Source organism: Elephas maximus, chromosome 1, assembly GCF_024166365.1.
Source record: "Elephas maximus indicus isolate mEleMax1 chromosome 1, mEleMax1 primary haplotype, whole genome shotgun sequence".
Taxonomy (NCBI): Eukaryota; Metazoa; Chordata; class Mammalia; order Proboscidea; family Elephantidae; genus Elephas; species Elephas maximus.
Genome location: NC_064819.1, coordinates 152881812 through 152899959, shown reverse-complemented (window position 1 = coordinate 152899959; position 18148 = coordinate 152881812). Strand labels below are relative to the sequence as shown.

The following is an 18148-nucleotide window of genomic DNA, read 5'->3' as shown; positions in this document are numbered from 1 at the left end:
GGAAACTGAACAACACCCTGCTCAAAAAAGACTGGGTGATAGAAGACATTAAGGACAGAATAAAGAAATTCATAGACTCCAATGAACCTATCAGAACCTTTGGGACACAATGAAAGCAGTGCTCAGAGGTCAATTTATATCAATTAACGCACACATACATAAAGAAGAAAGGGCCAAATTCAAAGAACTATCCTTACAACTTGAACAAATAGAAAGAAGGCACCAGAAGAAAGCAAATAATAAAAATTAGAGCAGAATAAAATGAATTAGAGAACAGAACAACCATTGAAAGAGTTAACAAGACCAAAAGCTGGTTCTTTGAAAAAATTAACAAAATTGATAAGCCATTGGCCAAACTGAAAAAAGAAAAACAGGATAGGAAGCAAATAACCTGAAGAAGAAAAGAGATGGGCGATATCACAACAGACACAACTGAAATTAAAAGAATCATATCAGATTAATACGAAAAGTCATACTCCAACAAATTTGAAAACCTAGAAAAAAATGGATGAATTCCTAGAAACACACTACTTACCTAAACTAACACAAACACAGGTAGGACAACTAAATAGACTCACAACAAAAGAAGAGATTGAAAAGGTAGTCAAAAAACTCCCAACAAAAAAAAGCCCTGCTCTGGATGGCTTCACTGCACAGTTCTACCAAACATTTAGAGAAGAGTTAACACCACTACTACTAAAGTTATTTCAGAGCATAGAAAAGGACAGAATGCTCCCAAACTCATTCTATGAAGCCAGCATATCCCTGATACCAAAACCAGCTACAGACACCAAAAAAAAAAGAAAGAAAATTACAGACCTATATCCCTCATGGGCTTAGATGCCAAAATCCTCAACAAAATTCTAGCCAATAGAATTCAACAACATATCAAAAAAATAATTCACCCTGACCAAGTGGGATTCATACTAGGTATGCAGAGATGCACATAAAGAATTCTACGGGGAAAATACTAAATGACACAGGAAGCAACAAAAGAAGATGGAAGGAATACACAGAATCATCATACCAAAAAGAATTAGTCAACATTCAACCATTTCAAGAGGTAGCATATGATCAGTAACCGATGGTATTGAAGGAAGAAATCCAAGCTGCTCTGAAGGCACTGGCAAAAAACAACGCTCCAGGAATTGATAGAATATCAATTGAGGTGTTTCAACAAACAGATGCAGTGCCGGAGGTGCTCACTCTTCTATGCCAAGAAATATGGAAGACAGCTTCCTGGCCAACTGACTGGAAGACATCCATATTTATACCTATTCCCCAGAAAGGTGATCCAACCGAACGTGGAAATTATAGAACAATATCACTAATATCACACGCAAACAAACTTTTGCTGAAGATTATTCAAAAATGGCTGCAACAGTATACCAACAGGGAACTGCCAGAAATTCAGGCCGGTTTCGGAAGAGTACATGGAACCAGGGATATCATTGCTGATGTCAGGTGGATCCTGGCTGAAAGCAGAGAATACCAGAAGGATGTTTACCTGTGTTTTATTGATTATGCAAAGGCATTCAACTGTGTACATCATAACAAATTACGGATAACATTGTGAAGAATGGGAATTCCAGAACACTTAATTGTGCTCATGAGGAACCTTTACATAGATCAAGAGGCAGTTCGTCGGACAGAACAAGGGGATACTGATTGGTTTAAAGTCAGGAAAGGTGTGCGCCAGGGTTCTATTCTTTCACCATACCTATTCAATCTGTATGCTGAGCAAATAATACAAGAAGCTGGACTATATGAAGAGGAATGATGCATCAGGATTGGAGGAAGACTTATTAACCTGTGTTATGCAGATGACACAACCTTGTTTGCTGGAAGTGAAGAGGACTTGAAGCACTAACTAACGAAGATCAAAGATCAGTATGGATTGCACCTCAACATAAAGAAAACAAAATTCCTCACAACTGAACCAATGAGCAACATCATGATAAATGGAGGAAAGATTGAAGTAGTCAAGGATTTCATTTTACTTGGATCCACAATCAACAGCCATGGAAGCAGCAATCAAGAAATCAAGAGACGCATTGCATTGGGTAAATCTGTTGCTGCAAAAGACCTCTTTAAAGTGTTGAAGAGCAAGGATGTCACCTGGAAGACTAAGGTGCGCCTGACCCAAGCCATGGTATTTTCAATCGCATCATATGCATGTGAAAGCTGGACAATAAATAAGGAAGACCGAAGAATTGACGCCTATGAATTGTGGTGTTGGCGAAGAATATTGAATATACCATGGACTGCCAAAAGAACAAACAAATCTGTCTTAGAAGAAGTACAACCAGAATGCTCCTTAGAAGCAAGGATGGCAAGACTGTGTCTTACATACTTTGAACATATTGTCAGCAGGGATCAGTCCCTGAAGAAGGACATCATGCTTGGCAAAGTACATGGTCAGCAGAAAAGAAGAAGACCCTCAGCGAGGTGGATTGACACAGTGGCTGCAACAATGAGCTCAAGCATAACAACGATTGTAAGGATGGCGCAGGACCAGGCAGTTTTTTGTTCTGTTGTGTATAGGGTCACTATGATCGGAACTAACTCGTCGGCACCCAGCAACAACAACATACAGGGATGGTTCCACATCAGAAAAACAATTAATGTAATCCATCATATAAATAAAACAAAAGACAAGAACCACATGATTTTATAAATTGATGCAGAAAAGGCATTGGACAAAGTTCAACACCAATTCATGATAAAAACTCTCAGCAACATAGGAATAGAAGGAAAACTCCTCAATATAATAAAGGGCATTTATACAAAGCCAACACCCAACATCATCCTAAATTCTGAAAGCATTCCCCTTGAGTACGGGAACCAGGCAAGGATGCCCTTTATCACCTCTCTTACTCAAGTTTTTGCTGGGGGTCCTAGCCAGAGCAATTAGGCTAAACAAAGAAACAAAGAGCATCCAGATTGGTAAGGAAGAAGTCAAAGTATCTCTATTTGCAGACGACATGATTTTATACACAGAAAACCCTAAAGAATCCTCAAGGAAGCTACTGAAACTAATAGAAGAGTTCAGCAGAGTGTCAGGATACAAGATAAACATACAAAAATCAGTTGGATTCCTCTACACCAACAAAAGGAACATCGAAGAGGAAATCACCAAATCAATACCATTTATAGTAGCCCTCAAGAAGATAAAATACTTAGGAATAAATCTTACCAGAGAAATAAAAAACCTGTACAAAGAAAACTACAAGACACTACTGCAAGGAACCAAAAGGGACCTACATAAGTGGAAAAACATACGTTGCTCATGGATAGGAGGACTTAACTTTGTAAAAATGTCCATTGTACCAAAAGCCATCTATAGATACGATGCAATTCCAATCCAAATTCCAACGACATATTTTAATGAGATGGAGAAACAAATCACCACCTTCATATGGAAGGGAAGGAGGTCCTGGAGAAGCAAAGCATTACTGAAAAAGAAGAACAAAGTGGGAGGCCTCACTCTACCTGATTTTAGAGCCTATTATACCACCACAGTAGTCCAAACAGCCTGGTACTGGTACAACAGATACATAGACCGATGGAACAGAATTGAGAATGCAGACATAAATCCATCCACATATGAGCAGCTGATATTTGACAAAGGCCCAAAATCAGTTAATTGGGGAAAAGACAGTCTTTTTTAACAAATGGAGCTGGCATAACTGGATATCCATCTGCAAAAAAATGAAACAAGACCCATACCTCACACCATGCACAGAAAGTAACTCAAAATGAATCAAAGACCTAAATATGAAATCTAAAACCATAAAGATCACAGAAGAAAAAATAGGGACAATGCTAGGAGCCCTAATACACGGCAGAAACGGTACAGAAAACATTACTAAAAATGCAAAAGAGAAACCAGACAATTGGGAGCTCCTAAAAATCAAAAACCTACGCTCATCCAAAGATATCACCAAAAGAGTAAAAAGATCACCTGCAGACTGGGAAAAAGTTTTTAGCTATGACATTTCCGATCAGCACCTGATCTCTAAAATCTACGTGATACTGCAAAAACTCAACTACAAAAAGACAAATAACTCAATTAAAAAACGGGCAAAGGATATGAACAGACACTTCACTGAAGAAGATATTCAGGCTGCTCACAGATACGTGAGGAAATGCTCACGATCATCAGCATTAGCCATTAGGGAAACGCAAATCAAAACTATGATGAGATTCCATCTCACTCCAGCCCAGTGCCAAGGCTGGCATTAAACCGAAAAACACAAAATAATAAATGTTGGAGAGGTTGCGGAGAGACTGGAACACTCATACACTGCTGGCGGGAATGTAAAATGGCACAATCACTTTGGAAATTGATTTGGCACTTCTTTAAGAAGCTGGAAATTGAATTACCGTACAATGTAGCAATCCCACTCCTTGGAATATATCCTAAAGAAATAAGAGCCTTTACAGGAACAGATACATGCACACCCATGTTCACTGCAGCACTGTTTACAATAGCAAAAATTTGGAAGCAACCAAGGTGCCCATCAATGGGTGAATGGATAAATTATGGTATATTCACACAATGGAATACTACATATCGATATAGAACAATGATGAATCCATGAAACATTTCATAACGTGGAGATATCTGGAAGACATTAAGCTGAGTGAAATTAGTCAGTTGCAAAAGGACAAATATTGTATAAGACCAGTATTATAAGAACTGGAAAAATAGTTTAAACAGAGAAGAAAATATTCCTTGATGGTTACGAGAGGGGGGAAGGGAGGAGGGAGAGGGGTTTTAGCTAATTAGATAGTAGATAAGTTTTATTTTAGGTGAAGGGAAAGACAACACACAATACCAGATAGGTCAACACAACTGGACTAAACCAAAAGCAAACAAGTTTTCTGAATAAACTCAACGCTTTGAAGGCCAGCGTAGCAGGGACGAGGGTTTGGGGACCATGGTTTCAGGGGACATCTAAGTCAATTGGCATACTAAAATCTATTAAGAAAACATTCTGCATCCCACTTTGAGAGTGGTATCTGGGGTCTTAAAAGCTGGTAAGTGGCCATCTAAGAATCATCAATTGGTCTCAACCCATCTGAAGCAAGGAAGAATGAAGAACACCAAGGACACAAGGTAATTATGAGCCTAAGAGAGAGAAAGGGCCACATAAACCAGAGACTACATCAGCATAAGACCAGAAGAACTAGACGGTGCCTGGCCACAACCCTGACAGAGAATACAACAGAGAACCCCTGAGGGAGCAGGAGAGCAGTGGGATGCAGACTTCAAATTCTCGTAAAAAGACCAGACGCTATGGTCAGACTGGGACTAGAAGGACCCCAGAGATCATGGTCCCCAGACCTTCTGTTAGCCCAAGACAGAACCATTCCCAAAGCCAACTCTTCAGACAGGGATTGGGCTAGAATATGGGATGGAAAATTATACTTGTGAAGAACGAGCTTCTTGGATCAAGTAGACACATGAGACTATGTTGGCATCTCCTGTCTGGAAGGGAGATGAGAGGGCAGAGGGGGTCAGAAGCTGCCTGAATGGACACGAGGAGAGAGAGTGGTGGGAAGGAGTGTGCTGTCTCATAAGGGGGAGAGCAATTAGGAGTGTATAGCAAGGTGTATGTAAATTTTTGTATGAGCGACTGACTTGATTTTTAAACTTTCACTTAAAGTGCTGTAAAAATTAATTTTCAAAAATGACATTGGCTGTTGGTTTTGTATAGATGTTGTTTATTAGGTTGAGGCATTTCCTTCCTATACCTATTTTATTGAGAGTTTTTATCAGGAATGAGTGTCAGACTTTGTCAATTGCCTTTTCTGCATTGATTGAGATGATCATGTGACTCTTCTATGTATGTGGTGGATTACATTGATTGATTTACTAATGTTGAACCATCCTTGCATACCAAGTATGAATCCCACTTGGTCATGGTGTATTATTTTTTCAATATATGATTCTGAATTCTATTGGCTAGAATTTTGTTGAGAATTTTTGCATTTATATTCACGAGAGATTTTGGTCTGTAATTTTCTTTTTTTGTGGTGTCTTTGCCTGGTTTTGGTACCAGGGTTATGCTGGCTTCAGAGAATGAATTTGGAAGTATTCCTTCCATTCCTATGTTCTGAAATAGTTTGAGTAGTACTGGCATAATTTCTACTCTGAATGTTTGGTAGAATTCTTCAGTAAAGCCATCTGGGTCAGGGCTTTTTTTTTTTTTAATTAGCTTTTCAATCTCTTCTCTTGTTATGGGTCTGTTCAGATTTTCATCATCATTTTGTGTTAGTTTGGGTAGGTAGTGTGTTTCTAGAAATTTGTCCATATTCTCTAGGTTTTCAAATTTGTTGAGTATAGTTTTCATAGTACTGTGTTATGATCCTTTTATTTCAGTTGGGTCTGTTGTAATGTTCCCCGTTTTGTTTCTTATTTGGGTTATTTGTAACCTCTCCTGTTTTTGTCAGTTTGGCCAGTGGTTTGTTGATTTTGTTGATCCTTTCAAAGAACCAACTTTTGGTTTTGTTGATGATTTCTTTTTTTTTTCCTATTTCATTTATTTCTGCTCTGGTCTTTATTATTTCCTTTCTTCTGGTGGCTGTGGGCTTCTTTTGCTGTTCTCTATTTGTTCAAGTTGTGTAGCCAATGTTTTGATTTTGTCCCTTTCTTCTTTTTTGATGTCTGTATCTAGTGCTATACATTGACTTCTGAGTACTGCCTTTGATGTGTCCCAAAAGTTTTGGCATGATGTGTTTTCATTCTCGTTTGATTCTAGGAAATTTTTGATTCCATCTTTGATTTCTTCTATTACCCAGTGGTTTTTAAGCAGGATGTTACTCAGTTTCTATGTAATTGACTTTTTTTCCTTGCTCTTCCTGTTGTTAGTTTCTACTTTGATGGCATCATGATCAGAGAACATGCCTTGTATTATGTTTTGGATTTTGTTGAGGCCTAAGATGTGGTCCATTCTGGACAATGTTCCATGTATGTTGGAAAAAAGTGTGTATTTCTGTGCTATTGGGTGGAGTGTTCTGTATATTGCTATTAGGTCGAGTTGACTGATTGTGTCCTTTATATCTTCTGCATCTTGTTGAATTTCTTTCTAGTTATTCTGTCCTTTACTGACCGTGGTGGGTTGAAGTCTCCTACTATTATTGCAGAACTGTCAATTTCTCTTTCGGTGCTGTTAGAGTTTATGTATTTTGGAGCCCTGTCATTGGGTACGTAGTTATTATGGTTATGTCTTCATGATGGATTGTCCCTCTAATCATTATCTTTTATAGTATTGCCACTCCTGCTCCTTGGTAGCTGTTTGCTTGATGTATTTTTTTCCCATCCTTTGATTTTTAATAAATTTATGTCTTTGTTTCTGAGGTGTGTCTCTTGTAGACAGCGTACTGGTGGAGCCTGTTTTTTTATCCATTCTGTCGCTGTCTCTGTACAGGTGCATTTATGTCATTTATGTTCACTGTAATTATTGATAGGTATGAGTTTATTGCTGTCATTTTGTAGTTTTTTTTTTGTGTGTGTGTGTGTGGTGCTGTTTTCTTTGTTCCTCTTACTCTCCTGTGAATTCCTTTTGTTTGTGGATTTTTTTTCCTTGTTTTTATAGATTTTGTGTTTACTGAGTGTTTTTCTTCTCCATTTTGATGAGCAAACTTTCTTTGTGGTTACCTTGAAATTTACCTTACCTTCCCAAATTTGAACTAGTCTTTCATTATTTGGTCTTGACTTGCATTCCTCTCCATTTGAAAGTTCTATACCTATATGTTTATTCCCTTTTTTACGGTTCTGACATTGATGCCATTTACAGGTTAATCTCTCCGGTTCCCTGTTGTAAATCTTTTAGTTCTGATTAATTTTGGTTGAGTTCTTTATCTCTTCATTTGATGCTTGGGGCTCCAAGATTGACCTTTGTCTCTGTTTTACTAAGTTTTTTGGGTCTTTGCTGTGGAGGGACAGCTTGGTGCTCCTTTCTATAGCACCATGTTGGCTCCATTTTTCTTTTTAAATTATTTTTGATATTACTATCTATGTGTGGAAGAAGACACCTTTACTTTTCTTGAGGCAAGAATATTTTATAAATACCCTCTGGCTTACTTCAATAGCAATTTACTTATAGTAGTGAGTTTCTTCAAGTAGCTTTTACAACAAAACTTTGTACTCTCTTGTTCTCTGTTGCTCTTCCTGTATGAGGTTAATCTATGTGAGGTGCCCAACTGCCCCACTATGCCTTGAGTCTACAAAAAAAGGGGCTTTTAATTCTCTTTCCAGGATCCCTGGTGGAACAGTGGTTAAGTACTTGGCTGCTAACTGAAAGGTCTGTGGTTTGAACCCTCCAGCAGCTCAGTGGGAGAAAGTTGTGGCAGTCTGCTTCCATAAAGATTACAGTTTAGGAAACCCTAGAAGCAGTTCTACTCTACAAATTTAATATTTTGGCTTCTCTCCAAAATACTGAGACTACAACTTAATATGAACCTAGCTACACAGTTACTGGCTTTGCCATTCCGAAAGAGTTGGCTTTGCAAAATAGTCTTTTGTTATGAAACACAGCATAATTATAGTCAAATATATTTGGTAGCTTTACTAAAAAGTAAACATTTAAGTTACAGCTTTACAATTATTTTCCCACTTTGTGATAGTGTTCCATGACTCAATTTAATTACCATGGCATTTCTCAAGTTGGATTTTACATTTTTGAGGAATCTATAGATATGATTATAAAGATAGATAGGTTCTTGTAATTCAAAAGTAACCCCACAGCAGAATCAGCACTATCTAAAGATGTGTTAGAAAAGCAGAGTCTCAGCCCCCACCTCACACTTACTCAATTAGACTCTGTACTTTAAAAAGTTCTCTAGGTGATTCATTTGTACATTCATGTTAACAAAGCACTAAACTAGGTGCTCATAACCATACATCTTTGGGTATCATTCACAAAAAGTTACACGAGGATTGCATTTATACATTCAACACTTACTCAATATCCTGTGCTTACTATATGTGATAAGGAGCATTGGTGGTACAGTGATTAAAGTGCTCAGCTGCTAACTCAAAGTATGGCAGTTCTAACCCATCAGCTGCTCCTTAGGAGAAAGATGCAGCAGTCTGCTTCCATACAGATTAGAGCCTTGGAAACATTATGGGGCAGTTCTACTCTGTCCTATAGGGTCACTATAAGTCAATGGCAATGGATTTTACTATATGTGGTAAGCTATAGCTGATTTGTTGGTTTCAACGAGGCTGATAAAGCGTACCCTAAAGTTTATAGCATTCAAGTGCAAAATGCAGCTTAAAGTATACAAATAGGTAGATGTGTTTGCCCATGGATATTTTTAAAATATTCTTCCACCACAAAACTCAATTGTGTTTTTTAAATTTTAAATCCTAAGGGAGTATGAATCTGAGTGACCTGGGATTTAAGGGTAGATTTGGGAGGTGAATTTCCTCCATTTTGGGGGGTAAAATTTGTTAAGTTCATCAAGTTATAAAAAAAAAAAAAAAAACTCTATTAGCCAGGGGCAACCAGTATTATTTTGCCATTCCCATCTTTTTTTCTATGCATTTCTACATAGTTGCAATCACATTATATATATATATAATCTGGTATACTCTTTTTGTATACTTTCTTTTAATAAGGGATTATCTCTTAAAAAGCACACAGTTTACCCAACTTGGTTTTGTGACTGGGGATCACAGATGCTAAAATTCTTCCAAAGATTATGGAAGGTATACCAAACACTTGTATGAATAACTTCTCCATCTGTGAGGAAACATTATAGCCGAGAAACCATTTAGAACTGCTATACCACCACTCGTCTGTCAGTTTGTCATACTGTGGTGGTTTGAATGTTGCTGTGCTGCTGGAAGCTAAACCATCTATATTTCAAATACCAGCAGGGTCACTCAGGATGGACAGGTTTCAGCTGAACTTTCAAACTAATATAGACTGGAAAGAAGAACTTGGTGATCCACTTCTGAAAAAACTGGCCAATGAAAATTTTATGAATAGCAACAGAACACTGTTTAATATAGTGCCAGAAGATGAGCCCCTCAGGTTGCAAGGCACTCAAAAGACAACTGAGGAAAAGCTGCCTTCTCAAAGTAGAGTCGATCTTAATGACGTGGACAAAGTAAAGCTTTCGGGATCTTCATCTGCTGATGCGGCGTGACTCAAAAGGAGAAGAAACAGCTGCAAACATCCATTAATAATTGGAACATGGCATGTACAAAATATGAACCTAGGAAAATTGGAAGTTGTCAAAAATGAAATGGAACACTTGAGGATTAATATGCTAGGCATTAGTGAGCTAAAATGAACTGGTATTGGCCATTCTGAATCAAGACAATCATCTGGTCTACTACGCCAGGAATGACAAATTGAAGAGGAATGACATCACATTCATTATCAAAAGGAGTATTTCAAGATCCATCCTGAAGTACAATGCTGTCAGTGATAGCATAATATCCATACACCGACAAGACGACCAGTTAATACGACTATTATTTGAACTTATGCACCAACCACTAAGGCCAAAGATGAAAAAACTGAAGATTTTTATTGACTCCTGCACCCTGAAACTGATCAAACATGCATGCAATCAAGATACATTGATAATTACTGGTGGCTGGAATGTCAAAGTTGGATACAAAGAAGAAAAGATCAGTAGTTGGAAAACACAGTCTCGGTGACAGAACTGACATGGAAGACCCAATAACAGAATTTTGCAAAAGCAGTGACCTATGCATTTGAAATACCTTTTTTCAACACTATTTCAACAACATTACCAGTGACTAAATAGGTGGACCTCACCAGATGCAAGACACAGGAATCAAATTGACTACATCTGTGCAGAGATGATGGAAAAGTTCAATATCAGACAGAACAAGGCCAAGAGCTGACTTCGGAACAGACCATCAATTGCTGAGCAAGTTCAAGTTGAAGGTGAAAGAAATTAAATAAAGCCCACGAGAGCCAAAATACAACCTTGAGTATATCCCACCTAAAGTCAGAGACCATCTCAAGAAGATCTGACACACCGAAAACTAATGACGAGAGACAGACAAGTTGTAGGATGACATCAAGGACATCATACATGAAGAAAGCAAAAGGTCATTAAAAAGACAGGAAAGAAAGAAAAGACCAAAATGGATGTCGGAAGAGACTCTGAAACTTGCTCTTGAATGTAGAGTAGCTAAAGTGAAAGTTATAAATGATGACATAATAATCGAACAGAAGTTTCCTATGGGCAGCTTGAGAAGACAAAGCGAAATATTATAATGAAATGTTCAAAGACCTGGAGACAGAAAACCAAAATGGAAGAACATGCTCAGCACTTCTCAACCTGAAAGAACTGAAAAAAAATTCAAGTCTCGAGTTGCAACATGGAAGGATTCTATAGAAGGATTCAATAGGTTCAAAGACCTGGAGACAGAAAACCAGAACGGAAGAACATGCTCAGTATTTCTCAAATTGAAAGAACTGAAAAAAAATTCAAGTCTCGAGTTGCAATATGGAAGGGTTCTATGGTGAAAATATTGAATAACGCCATCAAAAGAAGATGGAAGGAACACACAGTCCCTGTACCAAAAAGAACTGGTTGACGTTCAACCATTTCAGGAGGTGGCATATGATCAAGAACGGATGGTACTGAAGGAAGAAGTCCAAGCTGTACTGCAGGCCTTGGCGAAAAACAAGGCTCCAGGAATTGACAGGACAGTTACAAGTGTCCACATTTCTGTATTTAAATTGCCTTTTAAAATAGACTCCAAATTTATTCTTTTTCTTTTCTATGATTATAAGATTAGCTTTGCTCAGTACCTAAGAATCTAAAAACCTGTTGTATCATATTTGAGTTATTAAACGGAATTACTTTTTATTAAAGTTGGCAACATTTTTTAAAGAAAATTCAGTGCTATTATTATGTACCTAATTCTTATCACATACAATTTACAGCCTGAGACTAGTAAAACATTCATTTTTAAACAAAAGGGCTTAATTGTTCTTATAAAATTCTCCTATGAATATATGACATTTATAGTTTAAAAGCAAACCAATATCTGTTATTACTGATGAATAAGAGAGAGTATGATACATCACAGTATACTTGGGTAATGATGGTTATCTTTATGTATCTTCATTACATGTACGTATATACATATATAGAGCGATAAGTAAGTTTTTAAAAAGTCCACAACACAATTGCTATTAGAGAAACATATTTATTAACATTTTAGGTTTTTTCATATATACTTTAATACATATGAATATTACAAAATATTACTATCATCTGATAGTATTAGACTGATTGCTTATTTGAAAATATTAACTTCATAGTATCAAAATGCACCATCTTCAACTATATAATTAGAGTGTAAAATGCTTCGAGTATGTAAAAAATTTAAAAAGAAGTAATTTATCATACCTTCCCACCTTTTATAAAGAGTTGCTAGCTAGCACAAAGAACTGATTTATTTCACAATGAAAATTTACTTCGATAGTTTGAAGGCTAGTACTATGTAGGACATTTTCCAAAAGACTAAAGAGATGCTTCAGTTAAAAACAAATGTACAAAATATAAAAATTATTGGAAAGGTTTTAAAAAAGAACACATTATAAAATTAGACAATCATTCTTTAAGAAAAAACTTATACATTTCTTCTGTTCAAACAGATTGAAATGACTCAGGTATTTTAAAATATTTTAGAAACACTTCCTCAGAATTTTCCAAGACGGTAGCTTTCAGATGTTCCCTCAACCCCAGTGGTGCTCAGATGAAGTAAATCTTATGAGAACTTACCACCAAGCACAAGCTTTTGGGAACATGGACTGTATCTTACTCTGCTTCTTACCCCTAGTGCTTAGAAACAGGCACTTCTCAACAAATAGTCACTGAACTCAACTGTTGAAATTATAACAGGTAAAATATCAATTAATAAATAGTCTTTGGAGGGCTGTGTGAAGTTTACACAAGTGCTCGTTAACACACAAAAATGTTCCAGTTTATCCTAAATGCCCTAGCTCTTATGAGTACTACATACAAGTAATTAAAAGGGAAAAATTTTCTGAGTACTCTAATATAGATTTGTCATCACTGAAAAAGGGTCAGAAATTTTAAGAGGCATGTTAAATATTGTTGTTCTGTGCCACTGAGAGGATTTTCACTCATAGTGACCCTACAGGACAGAGTAGAACTGTCCCTCAGGGTTTCCTAGGCTGTAATCTTTATTGAGGCAGACAGCCCAGTCATCTCGCCAATAAAGCAGCTGGTGGGTTTGAAAGGCCGACCTTTTGGTTACCTAGCGTTTAACCATTGTGCCACCAGTGGTCCTTATTGTTAGCTATACTCAATCTTATTACTTTTATTAGTATTTTCTAATTATTATTATTAGTAATTAATGGTACCACATAATTGTTTAATATAGGTTCCATATGCAGGCCTGCTTTTAAAAATAAGTCACTAAGGATAAAACACTTTCAATCTGTAATTATAGTTAAACCTTAAATTTAGATTTACCTTTCCAAGTCTGTTGATCTAACATAGATAATCAAAAGTTGATATTTGAGGAAAAGGTTTTCAGTACAGGGCGTGAACAATAAATAAAACCAAAACCCTTTGCTGTCAACTCTATTAGCGACCTATAGGACAGAGGAGAACTGCCTCCATAGGGTTTCCAAGGAACCGCTGCTGGATTCGAACTGCTGACCTTTCATTAGCAGCCGAACGTTTAACCACTGCACAACAAACAGAAGATCCTAAAAGGCATGTTATCTAATCATATAAACCACTATCCATTAAAAACAAAAAACTCCACCTATACCTGTAGTTTAAAGCAAAAGGAATTCAATAATTAAAAAATCATATACTTTTAAACTTCGCACTAAGTCAGCTTGTCCTTTTTTCCAAACAGATGAGGTTTTAGTGTACCTGAAGCAAAAGAAGCAAAGTAATACTAAGTGTCTCTTTTATTCTCCAGGTTGTACAATAAATAGCTACACCCATAAAATTAAAACTGATGTTAGGATCATGACCTATCTACAAGATTATTTTAAATTTTGATTATTCTAAGCAAGGAAACACTATTAACACATTTAAAAAGCACTGAACCTTCACAGGGAATCTACTACGTTAGATTCACTAAGAATTCAAAAATAAACCCACATATACATATTTTAAGTGTCCTTTTAAGGACACTGCCTTCAAAGGTTATACAATCTAAGGAGGAAATAACATATAGCACGTAAAGAATAATCTCTCAATCTGTTAAGTGATAATAAAAATGTCATCACATTCAAACTAATCCTGGTAGAAAAACTTAGTTGCCTCCTTCCTCAAAAACAATACATAAAAGTCTAAATTTAAAAAACTCCTATTTTTCAAATCTCTAAAAATAAGCATTCGTGTTTTAAGTATAGAGTTAAATATAACCCTCCCTTACCTAAAAGGTGATACTGTTCACCTGTCTTCTAACTCTAAATCTTCAGAAATTTAATCCAGAACATGAAGACCAACCAGAAACAGTAAATGAAATTAAGTGTAAAAGTTTATTAAAGGTTAGTAGTCACGCAGAAAACATGCCCCCTGAAGTATGAGTGTAAAGAAAGAACTTAATTCCAAAAGGAAAAGCTATTGGTACAAAGGAAGCAGTCTCCTAAATCCAAATGGCATAGCGGAGATCGACTATAGTTGGTTTCCTCTGGACACGAGAGAGATGGTGACTCCAGCATTTATTTATGTATTTATTTATTTACACTTCTAAGTGTGATATGGCTCAACTAACTCATTGGTGTACAAAAAGTAGAAAGGGATTTTAAAAATATGAATTATATTAAATAACTATAACCTAAAGTAAAATAATGTGAACTGTTCAGATCTTGGTAAAGATCTAAAAAAATGCATGTTTTCAGATTAAGTGTAGAACGTAAGTTCTCAACACCTTTCTGAGTCTGCCATAAACCTTTCACGGATTTATAGACAGAGGTTTATGTCATGGGTTATATGGGGTATTCCAATAGGTAAACTAAGACTCTGACCAAATTCTGAAAAAGTTGAAAGGGAAATAAAATACTACAGAAACTGAGAATTGACACAAATATTAGTGGTACGTGAGTATCAGTTCCTTAACCTGAGCTGTAGCAGACGGCAGTGGTGCAGTTTATACCCACTTCCTGCGTGCCAACTGCAACTCCACACCTTTCTCTCCCACTCAACAATGCTTAGCAAAATGCAGTAACAATCAGTAACAATATACTGCTAACCTTGAATTTTTCTCTAATTTGTTTTTAATAAGTAAATTAGTCACAAGCAAAATACTAATACAAATCACAAATAAAATGCTAATACTTTGTATGAGTAGTAATTAACTTGTGATTAACTTCATAAATGATGGTGACGTTCGTGTGTTGGGATAGCACAGTTAACAATCACTGTTCTAGAGTTTTATCAAGACTTCAGAAAACACAACTGTTTCAGTACAGGGATTTACACAAGGAATTTTAAACTTAAAGCTGATAAATTTACAAAATCGTTAATAAGGAAAATGAATTCTGTTTATATAATCAGAGGTATCATATTCTTGGCCTGAAGTATGGCCTTTGCTGATGCCTCACCTGTATATAAAATATATACCAATAGTGACTATTTAAGAGTATAAATAATCAGACAAAGGTGACATGGAGAATTGCATTATAAAAGCTGATACGAAGAGTCAGAAGATTGGCTTGCATGGGAGAAAGTCTTAAGGCAACAGGGTAGCTGTATCTCAGAGTAAAGTACGGTAAAACCTACGAAAGCCAGAACCTGTATAAGGCAGAAACCTGTCAGAGGAGGAAAACGCAAATATTCTCCCCTAATAACAGAGCAATAAAAAAGAGGTAAAACTGCGGCCTGTCAAAGGCGGAAAACTTGTGAGACCCAGGAAAACAAGGCAGTCCCATCAAGTTCCAGCTCTCACAGGTTTCACTACAAATGCTACAAGAAAACAGTAAGCGTCTAAGTGTCAGAACTCCAGTGAGGACAAAAGTGAGAATGCACCACACAGTCAACGTGTCAGGACCTAACACCACCTAAGCTCTTTCTCAATGTTTCAATTCAGAGGCTTTAAGTATCCTAGAGAAGATCTGGTTATATAAGTCAAAGACAAACAGGTTTTATTTTATTGTTAAATAGAACCAACCCACTGCCATCAAGTTGCTTCTCACTCACAGCGACCCTGTAGGACAGAATAGAACTGCCCATAGGGTTTCCAAGGCCATAAATCTTTACGGAAGCAGACTGCCTGCCACATCTTCCCTTCCTCAGAGCAGCAGGTGGGTTTGAACTGCCGACCTTTTGGTTAGCTGCCAAGCACTTACCACTATGCCACCAAGGCTCCTGTTATACAGGAGTTGGCAATCTTTTTTTTTTTTTTTTCCCCTGTAAAGGGCCAGATAGAAATGTTTTAGGTTTTGCAGATCACATCCAGTCTCTGTTGTATTTTCTTTTTCAAACAACCCTTTCAAAAATATAAGCCATTCTTAGCTCGCTGGTCATACAAACACAGGCTGTGCAGGCCAAATCAGGCCATGGTTTGCAGACCCTGACACGGAGGAAAAGCAATTCTCAACTACAACCCTCCCCCAAAAAACCCTCTCTTTCTTACAACTTTAAATTATTTCAGGTAGAACAGGAATTAAAGGTCCTAGGGTCTATAAGGATAAATGATCTGATCTAACCCAAGTGACTTGCTTACAACAGAGAGGGCCAAATATTCCTTTTTCTCTCCTTCCCTTTCCATTTTTTGGAATGCTTACACTCAAATTTGAGAATTTCCTGTAAAATAAAGTATACTGGAGCTTTTCTATATTCACAGTTTAAAATATTTGTTTTACCAGATACTTTCTCCTCAAACTTTTATCACATTCAAGAAATTCACATAAATCATCACGAAAAACTTACAGTAATTTCTAATTAATATTGGGCCAGGATGGGGCTTGAGAATCCAGTAAACGGTAATATTGTCAAGCCACCAGGCTGCTAGGTGACAGGGACCAGTCGTCCGACATTAGGGAGTCAACGTAAGCAGGGCTTGCTGGGCAGCCACTGCTTTGCTCATCAAATGCCTCTAGAACACACTGGACTACCAGGCAAAAATCTTACAGGAAGAGTCCAATCCTGTCTACGATTTTTCCAATTACAGTAATACTGAATTAGGAACAGCAATTTAATGCCACTTCTTAGAGTTAATTACAAAAAGAAAGCATGTCCTCATTTTTCTTCCAACAACAGAACTAAAGCTTATTCTTTGTACCTGAGTTTCAAGTTGTTTCCCACAAGCATTTCTAGGATTCAAATTGTACTTTTCTTATAAATAGATTCTCTACAAACCAAAACAGGTGTAAGTCAGATATTCAAAATGAACTGTTCCTGAATTTAGAACTTGAATTTTAAAACTACTTTCTAAAACACCAGAAGCTTCTTTCATGTGCATCAATTCTGTATGTAAAGTTTTAAATCTCTTAGGACCTTTTTAAATAAACTTACACAACACATAAATTTATAAAATATTATCACTGATAAACCACATATCATCCAGGATATTTAAGAAATGCTATCATACCAGTTTCTGAAAGATTACAATTCCATCAAGTACAGATTTGCAAAAATTTTCATTTTAGATATGTGGCAATGTATTTTGTATATACCACACATTCTCACTTTCCAGGTAAAAAGAATTTGACTCCTTTATGATTAAAAAACAAGCATGCCCTCCTTCATTAAAAATGACTAAAGGAAAAATTATCACTTCTTAATAATTCATAAGAGGTTCCCAAAACTTCCTTTTATCCTACTGTATTTAAAAATTCTTCTTCTTGAAGTTGCAGTTTGAAGTCCTCTCTGACACTTTCTAGCAACTCTGGTTTAAAAATAACATCCAGTGCAGTCATTGCCAAAGCTTTGGCCGTACGCAAAGTGTAGAACTGAGCTTCGTGTGCTCCTAAAAGGTAGAGAAAATAAATAAAAATATCTCCATATTTATTACAAATTAATTAATTTCCCAGGTTAGTTCTCAATATCTAATTTGCCTCTCCAACTTCCCACCACAATATAGTGTTTCCTCTGGTGATGTCAGGTAATGAAACAACAGGTTAAACTGAACAGTTAGAAAGGCAGCTGC

General features: G+C 36.6%; 1 protein-coding gene across 1 annotated transcript in view; it reads right to left on the bottom strand.

The window, feature by feature from the left end:
• Window positions 1-12331: 12331 nt before the first annotated feature.
• PM20D2 (peptidase M20 domain containing 2) overlaps window positions 12332-18148 on the bottom strand; it is a 33614-nt gene continuing 27797 nt past the window's right edge. The window contains exon 7 of the mRNA XM_049897195.1: window positions 12332-17968. Coding sequence (XP_049753152.1) covers window positions 17814-17968 — 155 coding nt within the window. The 3' untranslated portion in view covers window positions 12332-17813. The remainder of the gene's footprint in view (window positions 17969-18148) is intronic.